This window comes from Gekko japonicus, unplaced genomic scaffold (assembly GCF_001447785.1).
Source record: "Gekko japonicus isolate JY-2015 unplaced genomic scaffold, Gekko_japonicus_V1.1 scaffold6141, whole genome shotgun sequence".
Classification (NCBI taxonomy): Eukaryota; Metazoa; Chordata; class Lepidosauria; order Squamata; family Gekkonidae; genus Gekko; species Gekko japonicus.
In genome coordinates, this window is record NW_015171077.1 from 12,135 (window position 1) to 28,771 (window position 16,637).

Below are 16,637 nucleotides of genomic sequence, written 5' to 3' on the forward strand. Positions count from 1 at the left end.
TGGTTGCCTTTGATGAAAGACAAAGGAGAGACTGGACTATCACAGATTGATCGTCTGAAAACGGGGTGATCAACTTGGAGACTGCTGTGATTGGGCTCATGAAGTCCAATGCCACTGTATTCTGAAAGTAGGAAAACTGATCGTTTTAGCCATAGTCCAGCTCTCGAGACGCAGACATGTTAACATGCAATTGGTCGGGCGGCAGTGCAAAAGGCGCGTGCATTCAAGGAAACAGCCCCTTTAGCGCAATAACAGAGCTACCCAAATTCCCCCCCCCCCCCAAAGTGGAGATAAGTACAACAACAAGCTGAGAATTGGCAACTCATTGCCCCCCCCCCAATCCTAAAGATCACCTGGTCTGGCCCTGGCTCACCTGATCTCATCAGATCCTGGAAGCTAAGCAAGGCCAGCCCTTGTCATTACTTGGATGGGAGACCAAAATAAAAATAATAATAATCCCTCAATTTATTAATCGCTCAATCCTGCAGAGCTTGCTGGCTCTGAGCGATCTACAGTTACTCATTCACGCGGGACTAACAATGATTTATGGGGGTAAGGGAGGACAACATATATCTTTTTTAATCACACACACTCACAGTCGGCGAGGGTTTCTTCAGCTGCAGGGTCAGACGTGTTCCGTCGGCATATTTACTTCGGCTTGGCTAGATGATGTCAGCTTCTCCAGGTCTTGCAGCGCCACACTGCCACCACCTGGCCAGAACGGCCCATTACAGGCTTTTCGGAGTCGAAGAGATTTTTTCTTAGGCTTTCAATCTTGCAAGCTGAGCATTCCGGTCGCGGGCTAACCCCCACCGGGGTTTTTTTTTTTTTGGACCACCAAGGAAGTCCAGGGTTGCTATGCAGAGAGAGGGAACGGCGAACCACCTCTGAATGTATCCTGCCTTAAAAACCCCATGGGGTCACCAATGAGTTGATGGCAGTAGGGATGCCAGGTGGGACCTGGGGACCCCCCCAGAATTACAGCTCATCTCCAGGCTACGGAGAAAGTTGGGGAAATGAATGCTTTGGAGGCTGGACTCTATGGCCTTGTATCCCACTGAGGTCTGTGTGTGTCCATCCCCAGATTAACAGGAATCTCCCAGCCTGGATCTGGCGACCCTAGATGGCAGTCGTCCCTCACCACCCTGTCCTACTTAGCCAGTGATGCTTTCATCCTGAATTAGCATCTGGCCAGGACAGTTTTGGTCACAGGAGGAAGAGCTGCCCTGGACAAGCAGCAGGGGACTCCTCTGCAGTGCGCCCTCCAAGCTGCGGAGTCTCATGGGCAAAAATTCCGTTTTGTGAGCGACTGGTGCGAAAGTGGTGAGCGAGCCATTTGTCTCCTGCATACATCACTCTGCTCTGGAGCCCTCCTTCCCCGGGCGAAGACAAAAATGTGTGAACCGGAGGCTAAAAAGCTGTGAGCTAGCTCACATGCTAACTCAGCTCAGAGGGAACACCGCGTCCTCTGCACGCCTTATGGAGTTAAAAACACACACAAATGTCTCCTCGGCCAAAATGCTAGCTTGGCAAGAAGCCAGTGGCTGTGCCGAGCAAGAGGAAAGAATCCAGACGAACTATGGTTGCCAGCCTCCAGGGGAGGCCTGGAGACCTCCCAGAGTCACAACTACACAGATCAGTCCCCCTGGAGAAAGCGGATGCTTTGGAGGGTGGACTCCACAGCAGTATTCCCTCTAAGCTGAGTCAGTGTGAGCTAGCTCACCGTCTTTTAGCCTCCAGCGCACAGATTTTTGTCTCGGCTCAGGAAGGAGGGCTCCAGAGCAGACTAGTTTATGCAGCAGCCCAATGGCTCGCTCACAACTTTTAATGCCAGGAGCTCACATAGTGGAATTTCTGCTCACAAGACTCCACAGCTTAGAGGGAGCCTTCCTCCAGACGGCATTACACCCCACAGGGAGGTCTCTCCCCTCCCCAAACTCTTCTGTCCCCCAGGCTTCACCCCCTAAATCTCCAGTAATCTCTCAACCACACGGTTGCCAACCAGTGTTCCATCTAAGCTGAGTCAGTGTGAGCCAGCTCACAGTTTTTTCGCCTCCAGCTCACAGATTTTTGCCTCTGCTCAGGAAGGCGGGCTCCAATGTTCCCTCTAAGCTGTGGGTCTATCAGCAGTCACAAGGGAGACTTGCCTTTGCTGCAAAAGACAGGATGTCATGCTTTTTGCCCTCTTGGCAAGTGGTCGAGTCGAGTCTCGGGCACTCGGCCCATTCCTCTTTGGGGAAAGCAGCTTTCTCTGCCTCCATCAGGACACCCCCGAAATCTGTGTTTGCAGCACTGTGTATTTCAGGCCAGGGACTCACTCTCAAGGACTCACTCCCACCGGGGTCCCCTCTAAGCTGTGGAGCCTTGTGAGCAAAAATTCTGCTTTGTGAGCTACTGGCATGAAAGTTGTGAGCAAGCAGTTTGGCTGCTGCATAAATTAGTTTGCTCTGGAGCCATCCCTTCCTGAGCCAAGACAAAAATGTGTGAGCCAGAGGCTCAAAAACTGTGAGCTAGCTCACACTAACTCAGCTTGGAGGGAACACTGGCGGGCTCCAGAGTTGACTAATTGATGCAGCAGCCCAATGGCTCGACCATGGTCCCCAAGCATTTGGAGCCTGTGGTTGCTTTGGGGATTTTGGTAGAGCGTGGTGCGCACAGCCCTCCCAAATAGATGCCGTGAAATGGGTGCCGGCCACAGGAGTTGGAGCTAGCCACAGAACAGCTGCCTCCGCGTTACCGTCCGTCGCACAGCGAAGATCCTTGTGTTCCCTCTAAGCTTGTGCGCGTGAGTGGATGCTCCTTAACACAGGAAGCCCCGCTCACCAGCCGTCTGCAGCAATGTTCCCTCTAAGCTGTGGAGTCTTGCGAGCAGAAATTCTACTTTGTGAGCTACCGGCATTACCCGCCGGGAGGTTGGCAACGGCCCCACCCGGGCCGGCCTCTCCGCCGAGTCACGCGTCGCCGGTTGCCCCTGGCGACGGCGAGGCACAACATCCGGGCCCTCTCCCAGTAACGCCCCGACAACAGACCCGGAGCGCCGACGGGAGCGCCCCGCCCCTTCCCCTCTTGCACTCCCCCTTGACCGTCTTAAGATCACAGCGGTTCTATTCTGCTCAGGCTGTGAACTGCCCCACTCAGTAGGGGGAAGAATAACGGGGGAAGTTGGTGGCAGCTGTTGCCAAAGCAACGTTTCCCGAGATCTGCACAGCAGTGTTCCCTCTAAGCTGAGTCAGTGTGAGCTAGCTCACAGTTTTTTAGCCTCCGGCTCACCCATTTTTTGTCTTAGCTCAGGAAGGAGGGCTCCAGAGCAAACTGATTTATGCAGTAGCCAAATCGCTGGCTCACAATTTGAATACCAGTAGTTCACAGAGTTGAATTTTTGCTCACAAGACTCCACAGCTTAGAGGGAATATTGCTGCACAGCCATTCGGATCTCCTGTGGCCAATTAGAAGCCATGGTGAGCAGAAGCCCCAGCTGGCCCCACCCACTTTCTGAAGCGGTGCCAGGAAAGGCGTTGGTCTCCCCCCTCTGCTGCCCCCTGCGGACACGATTTGCTGGTGGCATGAGAGACATGCCCAGTGCTTGGCACCTGCCAGTGTGTGTGTGTGTGTGTGTGGAGTCTTACCCTCTGGAGGCTTTTTCCTTCTTAGAAGGGCAGTGGCTGCTTCCCTCCCCTTCCCTTTATACTCCCAAGGTATTCGCCGTTGAACCACCTTGTTACAAAAGGAGTAGATCGAGACGGAGAGCCGTGTTCAGTCTATCCGTAGCAGTAGAAAAGAGCACCTTAAAGACTAAGAAAACACGTGGCGGGGCAGGCACTCTCGTGAGTCACGGCTCTCTTCTTCATACAGCTAGAATACAGCCGCAAAAGGAGTTTTGCGATTATAAAGGCAAAAGCGTCGACTTGTACTTTATAAAGAGGCTATTCGCTGACTTGAGAGCCCCTTGGACTGCAAGGAGATCAGATCAGTCAATCCTCAAAGAAATCAACCCTGACTGTTCCCTGGAAGGCCAGATAAGGAAACTGAAGCTCAAATACTTTGGCCACCCAATGAGAAGGGAGCACTCCCTGGAGAAGACCCTGATGCCGGGAAAGATTGAAGGTCAAAGAAGACGGGGACGGCAAAGGATGAGATGGTTAGACAGTGTCACAGATGCAACGAACATGAAATTAAGCAAACTCCGGAGCACGACGGAAGACGGGAGGGCCTGGCGTGATGGGGTCCATGGGGTCACGAAGAGTCGGACTTGTCTGTGCGACTGAACAACAACAACATTCACTGAGTTGGGTCCTGAACTGCTTTGGTTGCCTTTGATGAAAGACAAAGGAGAGACTGGACTATCACAGATTGATCGTCTGAAAACGGGGTGATCAACTTGGAGACTGCTGTGATTGGGCTCATGAAGTCCAATGCCACTGTATTCTGAAAGTAGGAAAACTGATCGTTTTAGCCATAGTCCAGCTCTCGAGACGCAGACATGTTAACATGCAATTGGTCGGGCGGCAGTGCAAAAGGCGCGTGCATTCAAGGAAACAGCCCCTTTAGCGCAATAACAGAGCTGCGAGACTATCCTCGCTGCAAGCAGGCCTCTGCACTTTAAAGGACACAACCTACACGAAGCTGAGCAAGGGAAAGGAGCCCAGGAGAAACTGTATTGCAAACCATTCATACTCCCTGGCTATGCCAACCTACCTGTCATCTTCAGGAACTTGTTAAATGCCACAGTTCTCCCCCCCCCCCAAAGTGGAGATAAGTACAACAACAAGCTGAGAATTGGCAACTCATTGCCCCCCCCCCAATCCTAAAGATCACCTGGTCTGGCCCTGGCTCACCTGATCTCATCAGATCCTGGAAGCTAAGCAAGGCCAGCCCTTGTCATTACTTGGATGGGAGACCAAAATAAAAATAATAATAATCCCTCAATTTATTAATCGCTCAATCCTGCAGAGCTTAGAGGAAACACTGCTGGCAGCCCTATGATGAAGACATCGTTTTCATGCAGCCCGGATTAAACAAACAACCCTATGATGAAGACATCGTTTTCATGCGGCCCGGATTAAACAAACACAACGTCCCGGAGCGGCAGTACTTTAGACTGTGCGGTAATCGGTGCAAATTGTTTTAGTGTTTTAATTAACTCTTTATCATTGTGTCTTTGCGATGCTAAAATGGCCTAAGTATTTGCTGTGATCCACCCTGAGCCCGTTCACGGGAAACGTGGAATAGAAATTGGAGAAAGAAATTTTTGACGTTGTGCATTGGTGCCGTGATTAAGAGCGCGGACTCCAATCTGGGAGAACCGGGTTCGATTTCCCCACTTCTCCACATGCAGCTGCTGGTGTGACCTTGGGTCAGTCACAAGTTCTCTCAGAGCTGTTCCCTCGAGAGCAGTTCTCGAAAGAGCTCTTGAGACTCCTTTGGGTAGTGAAGGGAGGGAAATCCAATCTCCTCCTCCTAAATAAGCGCGCAGCCGAAGACTTAGGGTTGCCAGTCTCCAAGTGGGGCCTGGAGATCTCCCAGAATTGCACGTGATCTTCAGACCGCAGAGACCATTTCCCCTGAAGAAGATGGCGGCTCTGGAGTGTGGAGTCTCAAGGTTGCCAGGCTCCAGGTGGGACCTGGGGATCCCCTGAAATTACAGCTCGTCTCCTGACCAACGCTCCCTCTAAGCTGTGAAGTCTTGTGAGCAAAAAGGCTACTCTGTGAGCTGCTGGCATTAAAGTCGTGAGCCAGCGATTTGGTTGCTGAATAAATTGGTTTGCTCTGGAGCCATTCTTCCTGAGCAGAGACAAAAATGTGGGAGCCGGAGGCTGAAAAACTGTGAGCTAGTTTACGCTAACTCAGCTTAGAGGGAACACTGCTCCTGCCTATAGTGTTCAGTTCCCCTGGAGAACATAGATGCTTTGGAGGGGGGATTTTGTGGCGTTGTACCCCACTGAGGTCCCTGTCCTCCCCAGGCTCCATCCCCAAATCTCCAGGAGTTTCCCAACCTGGATCTGGCAACCCTAAGTCTACGGCATTACACCCTACAGAGATCCCTCTCCTGTCCAGGCTCCGCCGCTAGATTCCCCCACCTGGAATTGGCAGCGCTGGTGGAGGCTGAGGCCGAGTCCTCCACTGGTCCAGCAATGGCACTGGGACATCTGTGCAGGCTTGGCTTTATTGGAAGCGGGCAGAAGCATGCTGTGGGTGTGCTTGGCGGTGGTGGGCCACGGGAACTACTCAGAAATTCTCCCCCCCCACACACCTCCAAAATCTCATGCAGAATGTTCAAAGCTTTTAGGACCTTGAGTGGCATACCCTTCTCATTCTGTGCTTCCTAAAAGAAGGGGCTGAGACTCAGTCCCAAAATGATGCGTTCATGATGCACAGGTCAGATGCTTTACCGTTAGAAGGACTGATCGAGCCAAACCAAAACAGGCTGGGAAGTGAAGATAGATTACGAACCAGATCCACTCTTTGAAACCAACACAGTCTGAACAAGTTAAACGTCTTCTCGTAAATGAGCGACGTATCTATCATACGCAGGACTTTACTGTAAACCAGAATGGCCAATCACCCTTCAGTGTATTGTCTTTGTCAGTAGCCTCTTTGCAAAATTTGAGACGATAAAACAATGCATAGGTTTAAAATGATCAAAACTGTCAATAACTTACTGAACCATGCCTGGCCAATCAAGTCCACAGCATAATCGTTCCACGGAATATCAGTGGATAAAAAAAATATAAAACTAATTTGCAGTTTCTCTGGACTAGTAAATCCAAGAGGTTGCGGGTTGGGATGTTCAACCAGATTTACGAAAACGTCTTTTGTTTGCCTTTTTGTTTCTAAAGAGCTGGATCATGGCTAAAAAAGCAGTTTGCGTAAACCAAATCTAATAGGACATGTACAAGAATCTTTGGCATGGCTAAGGGCTTTGCTTGTGCATTGGTGTCATGAGCAGTGCTCCCTCTAAGCTGACTTAGTGTGAGCTAGCTCACAGTTTTTTAGCCTCCGGCTCACACATTTTTTGTCTGAGCTCAGAAAGGATGGCTCCAGAGCAAACTAATTTATGCAGTAGCCAAATCGCTCGTTCACGACTTTAATGCCAGCAGCTCACAAAGCAGAATTTTTGCTCACAAGACTCCACAGCTTAGAGGGAGTATTGGTCAGGAGTTGAGGTGGTAATGCCATTGTTACTCATAGGCAGAACTCTGTAGATTGCATATTTGTGCGCAACCACCACAGATGGGTCTTTGTGAAACTTTGCAGGATCATTCTGCGAATCCAGCACGTACAACCGGCTGTCACAGAACTGCCTTCTTTTGCGATGGGGTAGCAGCTATCGTGTTCTGCCTGGAGTGGGCCATGTTGTTGACTCTAAACTAGGCCTTAATTAAGAGAAGTGAACTCTCCAAATGAGCCTCTGGCTGTCGGGCTAAAAGTAGGTTTCTGGAAGTGGGAACTGGATCGGGCACTGCCTCCCACGCTTATTTAAATGGTAACATTTCATCCTGAACAGTGCCACGCCACGCCCCCCCCCCAGTCTTTCCTTATACCTCTGAAAACCAGTCAGTGGCTCAGTTTAGATGCCACACAAAATAATGGTTCAATAAAATTGACTTGTACTTAGTTACAGAGGACACTGTGCCAACCGTGGATCCCGGTGGTGGTGGAAAATGCTGTCAGGTCGCAGCCGACTTGTGGCAACCTGACCACGTGGGTGTTCAAGGCAAGAGACGTTCAGAGGTGGTCTGTCGTGCCTCTGCGTAGCAACCCCTGGACTTCTTCCTTGGTGGTCTCCCATCCAAGTACGAAGCAGGTCCGACCCCGCTTAGTTTCTGAGATCGGATGGGATCTGATTAGCCGGGGCCGTAGCTTCCATCAAAATAGGATCTGAAATCCTGGCTGGTTTATTAGCTGTTGTAGATTTCCCGGGTTGTCTGGCTGTGGCCTTGGCATGGTAGGACCTGACGTTTCGCCAGCAGCTGTGACTGGCATCCTCAGAGGTGTAACACGGGAAGATGGAGTATTCTCTGTGTCAAGGTGAGAAGAAAAATGGTAGGCAGCAATGTTCCCTCTAAGGTGTGGAGTCTCGTGAGCAAAAATTTTATTTTGTGAGCTACTGGCATTAAATTTGTGAGTGAGCAATATGCCTGCTGCATAAATTAGTTTGTTCTGGAGCCATCCTTCCTGAGCTGAGACAAAAATGTGCGAGCCGGAGGCTTAAAAACTATGAGCTAGCTCACACTAACTCAGCTTAGAGGGAACACTTGTTGTTGTTCAGTCGGTGTGCAGTCGCACAGTCGAGTCCGACTCTTCGCGACCCCATGGACCAGCTCCCGCCAGGCCCTCCTGTCTTCCGCCGTCCTTTGAAGTTTGCTCAGTTTCATGTTCACTGGTAGGCACCTAATTGATATCTACTCAGGAAGGTGGTGTAGGGCTGAGTCATTATCATGTAGTCATTATCCCCGGGCTGTGAAACATACTAATGGAGGAGTATTCCTGAGGAGGTCCTTTTGCATATGGATTGGCTGTTGAAATTCTAATCTTATCTGTAGTGCTGTTGTGAGATGTAGAGCACTTTGTGTTTTGCAGGACTGGAAACCATGCCCTATTTATTTATAAACTCTCTTCCTGTTGAAATTGTGTTTATGTTTATGAATTTATGAATTTCAATGGCTTCCCTGTGTAATCTGACATGGTAACTGGATGTGTTGTCCAGCCTTTCAGTGTCTTGGAATAAGATACTGTGTCCTGTTTGAGTTAGGCTATGTTCAGCCACTGCTGATTTTTCAGGTTGGCCAAGTCTGCAAAATTCTTGCAAAAGAACCTTCTCAGGAAAGCTCCTCCATTAGCACTGGGTAATAAAGAGCAAACTGAGATTTCAACACCTGAGAGAAGAAGACCATCTTTGGAGGCAATTTAAAATGGACCCACAAGCAGGCTGGGCAGGCATCTGTGGCTGAGGCTGTTATACACCAGTGTGGCCCAGCTCCTCCAGAACCACAAGATCTAACTTCTTGAAAATGAGTGAGTCAAACCAAGGCCTCTCTCCTGTAGTTCTCAAGCTTCGTGGATGTAACTGAAGGCATCAGAACTATCTCCTCAGCCCCCTGTGTCCACCCCACAGAATGTAAGCCACTGCAATCGGCCACAGGAGCAGAGACAGGTGACATCCCCCATGAGGCTTTGCCTGAGCAATCATGCCCCATGATTTGAGGAAATGAGCCTTTACCACAATACACCAGGAGAGGGAGCCACCATTTAGTGTTACCAACTGACTAGGAAAAAAATCTGGCCTGGTGTAGTGGATTAAGTGTAAGAGTAGGATGCTGGAAGACCAAGGGTTGAACCTCCACTTCGTCTTCTGCTATGGAAGCTCACTGGGTGACTTTGGGCCCATCACAAACTCTCAGCCTGGCCTACCTCACAGGGTTTTTGAGAAAATGGAGGGGGGAGAATGATGTTCTAAGCTGCTTTGAGTCCCAACTGGGGATAAAAGTGGGATATAAATAAAATAAATGCAAACACATGCCTTCTCTTGTGCTTATGTGCCCGCAGCAGTCAGCATCTGAATCTTTGTATAACCAGGAGTCACCCATGAGAATCATGTGTGTTCGTGTGTGTTCAAATGTCAGCAGTTTCTGTGAGACACAGGGTTTGTTTTTTTAAGATCACTTGGACTGGTTTTCAATGCCAAGGCTTGAGCTTACCTCTGGGCATGTGCAGAGAGCCGCCTTATCACCACAGAACTACCACAATCAGCTGCAGCCCCATAGAAGTGGAAGGATCTCTCCCTCTTGTGCAGGCTGGAATGGCTGAACCTTTCTACATGATAACTGTGTGCTGGGCCACCTCTTAAGATAGTTCACATGGATGCTCCTTCCCTGGAGGGAATATTTGTGTGTCTGCACATTGGTAGAAAAAGAAGCATGAAGGCTCTAGATCCGTGTTTCACAGGAGAGGGTTCATCTCTGAAGGCTGGAGAATAGGAGCATAACCTTTTTTACTCGCTCCATGCCTGTCCCTTTCTCTTACCAGGAGAAAGGCAGTCTTAAACATGTACATCCATGTTGGCAGAATGCCTTTTGATAATCCATTGCAGATACAGTTGAGAAGAGGAAGGGGAAGGTTGCCCTTATTTCAGATCCTTACAGGCTCCCAGAAGGGGTCTTGTTTTCACATCAGCCAGGACAGCCAACCACTCCAGAGTGTTAGTTGGGTTGAAATATTTCCATTTTACTGACGTTTGATTGTCAGTTTGAAGCAGGGAGGGTTAGAAGGGAACTAGGGCCAAAGGCCTAGGACAGATAGATCTCACTCCAGATGATCTCACCAGGATGATCTCCTTATTTGATCCCTGTCTGTCTTTGCAGGGCATGTAAGGCAGAGATTCCTGGGATCCCAGATCACCGCAGACTGTGACAGCAGTCATGAAATTAAGAGACACCTGCTCCTTGGGAGGAAAGCGATGGCAAACCTAAACAGCATGATAAAAAGCAGAGACATCACCCTGCCAACAAAAGTCCACATGGTCAAAGCAATGGTATTCCCAGTAGTCATGTATGGCTGCGAGAGTTGGACTATAAGGAAGGCCGAGCGCCGAAGAATAGATGCTTTTGAACTATGGTGCTGGAGAAGACTCTTGAGAGTTCCTTGGAGTGCAAGGAGATCAAATCAGTCAATCCTAAAAGAAATCAACCCCGACTGTTCCCTGGAAGGCCAGATAATGAAACTGAAGCTCAAATACTTTGGCCACCCAATGAGAAGGGAGCACTCCCTGGAGAAGACCCTGATGCTGGGAAAGATTGAAGGTCAAAGAAGACGGGGACGGCAAAGCATGAGATGGTTAGACAGTGTCATCCATGCAACGAACATGAAATTGAGCCAACTTCAGAGGACAGCGGAAGACAGGCGGGCCTGGCGTGACCTGGTTCATGGGGTCGCGAAGAGTCGGACTCGACTGTGTGACTGAACAACAAGGCAGAGATATTCCGCTAGGCCTTTGGTTGAGGTCAGCACCCCCCCTCCTCCCCCATGACTGAATGCTAGATATGCCATCTCATTGTTAAAATGTCTTCCAATACTGTCATGTTCGAATGTTTTAATATTGAATTTTAATGGTTTTAATTGGTTTTATAACGTACTGAATTCTTCTCTTGCAAACTGCCCTGAGCTCAGTGCAAGCAGGGAAGGGCGGTCAAATCCAGTGAAATGAGTGAATGATTAAAATAGTTTCAGGTGATGCAAAGATACAGGTAACCTGGCTGCTTCCCTAGCACTGCCTTCGATGCAATGCAGTGTGCCTCTGAAAGAAAAGCAAGAGGGAAAGCGAAAGCAGAGAAGGCCCGCGCTTGTTGACATGAGCCAGGGTTCGAGTGGCCTGCCGTGAGCCGAACCCTGGTTTCATGCACTAACCATGGTTAAAATAAGCCACGCTTTCAACGTGTATCTGAACTAATCAGGTGTAGTTAGTGGAGTGGCCTGTGTAGCTTTGTTGTTGTTCAGTCGCACAGTCGAGTCCGACTCTTCCCCACTCCTCCACATGCAGCTGCTGGTGTGACCTTGGGTCAGTCACCAGTTCTCTCAGTTCTCTCAGCCCTCTCAGCCCCACGTACCTCACAGGGTGTCTGTTGTGGGAAGAGGAAGGGAAAGGAGATAGTAAGGTGCCCTGAGGGTCCCAAGTGAAGGGCAGGGCATAAATCTAATCTCTTCTCCTTCTCCTCTCCCTCCTCAAAAGCTAATCAGGGTTGTCCCTGGTTAATATTTGGATGGGAGACCAGCAAGCAAGTCCAGGGTTGCTATGCAGAGACAGGCAATGGCAAACCACCTCTGTTTGTCTCTTGCCTTGACCTGGCCTGATGTTAACAGATCTCAGAAGCTAAGCAAGTTGGCCCTGGTTTGCACTTGGATGGGAGACCACCAAGGAAGCCCAGGGTCGCTGCACCTTTTCGCAGTTGAAGCTCAGAAGTTATCTCATCTTCAGGTGCCGTAATGACCTTGGCTCCTCACGCGTTGTGGTTATTGGTCTTGTGTCTGCTTTTAGGTGCAAGCCGTGAACCATGCGCAGCGGCGCACACATCCCGGGTTCAGAGCTAATTTGGCTTGCGGTGGCTCATTGCTTCGGGGCTGGCCGTCCCCCAATGAATTTTTAAGGTGCCGAGCATGGCCAGCAAGAAGGAGCCTCCTTTCTTCAATGAGGGCAACGTGGGGCCGTTTTATCGCAAACTCCTGTACTGTGAGACTATGGAGCTCTTCATCGAAACCCTCGCGGGAACATGCTTCGAGCTGCAGGTATCGCCTTTGGAATCGGTTGTCTCTGTGAAAGCGAAAATCCAGCGACTGGAAGGTATCTGTCTTCTTCTTTTTTTAATGTTCTGAACTCTCGTAGAGAAGTGTTTAACTCTGGAGGCTGTTGTACTGTGAAGAGTATATAACAATCTATAGCAGGGGCCTTCAACAGTTTTTTAAATATGTGGGCACCTTTGGGATCCTGATACGGTGCGGTGGGCACAGCCACAAAATGACTGCCCACGGCTGACCTTCAGCCCCACATACTTGTGCTGCGGTGACCGCCGCTGCCAAAGACGCATTTTAAAAAAACCCGCGGAGCCAGGCAGATCTTGCAAACAGAACGCCTTGCTCCCTCTAAGCTGTGGAGTCCTGTGAGCAAAGATTCTCCTTTGTGAGCTACCGGCCTGAAAAGCCGTGAGCGAGCGATGTGGCTACTACATCAGTTATTCTGCTCTCAAGCCATCCCTTCCTGAGAGAAGACAAAAATGTGTGAGCTGGAGGCTAAAGAACTGTGAGCTGGCTCACACTTAGGGTTGCCAAGTAGTACTCACCTCTGGAGCGGGGAACTCCCGGGTGGATCCCGGAGCGCGCGCGGTGCTGCATGCACGTCACTAGGAAGTGACGTTATGACGCCGGGCACGCTGGGGGCGGGGCCACGACCATCCAAGGGGAAACCATAGAGTTTCCCCGTGGATGGTCATGGCCCCGCCCCCAGCGTGCCCAGCGTCATAACGTCACTTCCTAGTGACGTGCACGCCGGAGGTGGGGTTCCCCCCGGGGCCCGATTCCGCGGTGGTGGAAATCGGGCCTCCAAAGCGGGGGTTTACCCGCCCACCGCCCCCACTTGGCAGCCCTACTCACTCTCGCTCAGCTTAGAGGGAACACGGGGCCCCCCTCCCGCTTTCTAAAACCCCCTCAGTGGGTGCCGGAAACAGGGTCAGCAGGTAATCACGACCTGTGCAGATTTGCTTACAAAGCTACGTGAAAATCTTTGGTTTAGTTCTTTTTTAAAAAAAAACATTTGAAAACTCCCACGAAGTGCTTCGAACAGGACTAGTAACTTCCCCCCCTGTTTGGTTCCCTGTGCTGCAGTAGCATTTTTTTGTTGCAGGATTCTCGAGAAGCGACACCATTTGCATCTATTTAAAAGCTGAAGCGTAGGAGGTCAGATGTCGAGTCAGCCATGTTGGGGAATCCTCTGTGCCGGCCCTCTTCCAGTGATGCGTGGTGCAGTCGACCGTACTGCACCGTGCATACCATACGCTAGCTGAGATGGTCCTGTCATAGAGGCCGGGCAACACCTTTGTGTCCCTTGTGCCTGGGTGGCAAGGGAAGGGTGTTAGCGGAAGCGGGCCGACTTGCACAGAAGTTTGAGCCGTCCTGTCCTTGCCTTCTGTTGAACATCTCAGTGGGATGACAGATCATATCCTGTAATCGCATGATGGATATTCCTCAGTTGATAACGATGGCCGGACTTCTTATGCTGCCAACGATACACGGTGCCAGAAGTAGTCATTTGGATACTTCTCTCTGGCCTTAATTTTGCCAAAGTAGTTAGTTTGACAACTGAACCAGGCCACCAATGTTCCCTCTAAGCTGTGGAATCTTGTGAGCAAAAATTCTAATTTTTGGACCACCGGCATTTAAAGTTGTGAGTGAGCGATTTGGCTACGGCATCGATTAGTCTGCCCTGGAGCCATCTTTCCTGAGCTAAGGCAAAAATGTGTGAGCCACAGGCTAAAAAAACTGTGGGCTAGCTCACACTAACTCAGCTTAGAGGGAACACTCTGCATGTGATGTATGGGGCAGTTGAAGAGGGGGGTATTCTCTCCACCCACCCCCGGCCGCCCAAGATCCCTTGCCAAACACTGACACAATCTCTGGACCTGGCAACAGGCACAGAGTCTTGTGACTGTGCATTTTTGAAATCCCATTTGTTAGCTTTCTTTCAGCTTTGTTTGGACTCCCACCCATTTTTTAGAAGGGAGCGTTAATCGGATCAGCACCCGTGTAGCATTGTGGGTTTTCCACATCCCTGCTCTGGTACTCAATGGGAACTGGGAAATTCTCCAGTTCAAGGTTAAATAGTTAGCTGAATTTAAAAAAACGTTCGCCAAAGAAGGCAAATACACCGTGTACAAGGTGCCGGAAGTAAAGGGGACGATGGCGTTCACTTCACGTCCAACTCCTGAGCTTCCGTTGGCGTCTGCTTGACCCGTGTTAGGAACAGAATATTGAATCAGAATATTGAGCTGCAGTTCCAGCACCACATGCTTACTGACGAAACTCTGGGGCAGTGTGAATAGCCTGATCCTTGTTCAGTGGTAACGGGAGGAGTTCCTGCACGTTTGTAGAGGCACTTTTTTCATCATTCACTCAAATGATTCATTGTTCACTCACAAGTTCAGAGTAATGGGCCCCCCAGGGCTAGAGATGTGAAGGCCTGGAAGAAACCCGGAAAAATTCGGAAAAAACCCAGGTTTTTTCCCGTTTTTTTCCTGAAGCCTTTTTTGTTTTTTTCCGAAAAATTGGAAAAATTGAAAAAAGAAAAGAAAAAAAACTGAGGACAAGCAAGTCCTAGGTTACCAACTGAACTCTCCACTGCAAGAACAAGATGCATTTCTTCCTTTAGGAGGTGCTATTGTCACAAGGAAAGAAAAAGGTTTCAGTTTTGTTTTTGCATGTGGGTGGGTATTCTGTTTGTAATAATTGTTTGGATACGCTATATTGTTAATATGCTAGTTGTGATAATTTCATGCCAAGTAAAAATGTCCACAGTTACATTTTATGTTCCTAAAGTAACAGAATGACTTTCAATCTGGAAAAGACAAAAGAAGTGCTAATGTAGCATTTTTTTCAATTTTTCTGAAAATTTCCGTTTTTTTCTGGAAAAAACGGGGTTTTTCCCGAGCTTCAAAATTTCCGGAAATTTTACATCTCTACCCAGCAGGGCTGAATAGGGACATAGATTCTTATCTCACTGCAGATGGAAATGTTCTGCCCCCAAGCATTTCCCCTCTGCTCTAATAAAGCTGATATTGTACCTCTGCATTCCTTCTTTATATATATAAAAATAAAGAGTTCCTTCTTTATAACCCCCTTCCCACCTCCCTGTGTTGTATCTGACAAAGGGAGTTTTGGCTGACAACGCATCTGACGAAGGGAGCTTGGACTCTCTCGAAAGCTCCTACCGTGAAAATCTCGTTGGTCTGTAAGGTGCTACGGGACTCGGATCTTTTTATTATTTAAGACGGCTAGGGCTTCGGGTCAGACTAGGAAAAAATACTGGAAGATTTCTCAGTGCGTTTCATATGGCTAAATACATAGAAACATAGAATCATGGGGGTGGAAGGGACCTCCAGGGTCATCTAGTCCAGCTCCCTACACAATGCAGGAAATTCACAAATACCTCCCCCCCACCCCCCCCCCAGTGACCACTGTTCCCTTCCCAGAAGATGACAAAAGACCTCCAGGATCTCCAGCCAAACCGGCCCGGAGAAAAATTGCTTCCTGACCTCATTCAAGTCCAGTGGCACCTTTAAAACCAACAAAGTAGAATCCTAGACTCACGTTCTAGCTGTATCTGAAGAAGTGAGCCGTGACTCACGAAAGCTCAAGCCCACTTCCCCATCCCCTGTGGCTACAACGGAACTATCAAAAACTCGCTTGAAATCTGGTCAAGGGTATCCCCAGCAACTCAGCTGTTTTTTTTCTTTTCTGGCCCCGATTCCTCTACCAGATGGGATGTGGCTCACGCGGGGAGCTCTGTGTGTGCCCTAAATGAATCGGGGACCGCCGTCTGAGCGAGCCAGTGACAGTTTTATTCTGTTAATAACAATGTTATTTTTAAGGGATTCCGGTGTCTCAGCAGCACTTGATCTGGAATAACGTAGAGCTGAAGGATGACTGTTGCTTGAACGACTACAAGTAAGTGCTCGAACGCCATGGCACAGGATATTTCTGAGTCGCCTCTCTATCGGGGGGAAAAGGGCTATGAAATCTTTGTCGGTTGTTTATTTGCAGCATTGCAGAAGGTTGCACTTTGAAGTTGATCTTGGCTATGCGAGGGGGACCTATTAATACTAGAAGAGGTAGGTACCTTTTTTTTTGGGGGGGGGGTATTTCTGCAGAGGTAAAACACAATCCGAGCAAGAAATGACCATTCTTGGATTCTTCCAATTTCTGTAGGAGAGAGCTGAGCCCGTGATTGACTTTCCTAATGCCAGTTTGGTGTAGTGGTTAAGTGCGGCGGACTCTAATCTGGGAGAACCGGGTTTGATTCCCCACTCCTCCACTTGCACCTACTGGATGACCTTGGGCAAGCCGTAGTTCTGACAAGAGCTGTCCTTGAAAAAGAG

At 49.4% G+C, this 16,637-nt stretch overlaps 1 protein-coding gene across 1 annotated transcript; it reads left to right on the top strand.

The window, feature by feature from the left end:
- Positions 1–12,041: 12,041 nt before the first annotated feature.
- LOC107117039 (AN1-type zinc finger protein 4-like) lies at positions 12,042–16,370 on the top strand (the record flags this gene model as incomplete). The annotated part of the gene is made up of 3 exons (XM_015419072.1): positions 12,042–12,334; positions 16,131–16,206; positions 16,303–16,370. Coding segments are annotated over exons 1-3 (328 nt in total), but the record flags the coding sequence as incomplete, so codon positions are not given.
- Between the last annotated feature and the right edge of the window lie 267 nt (positions 16,371–16,637).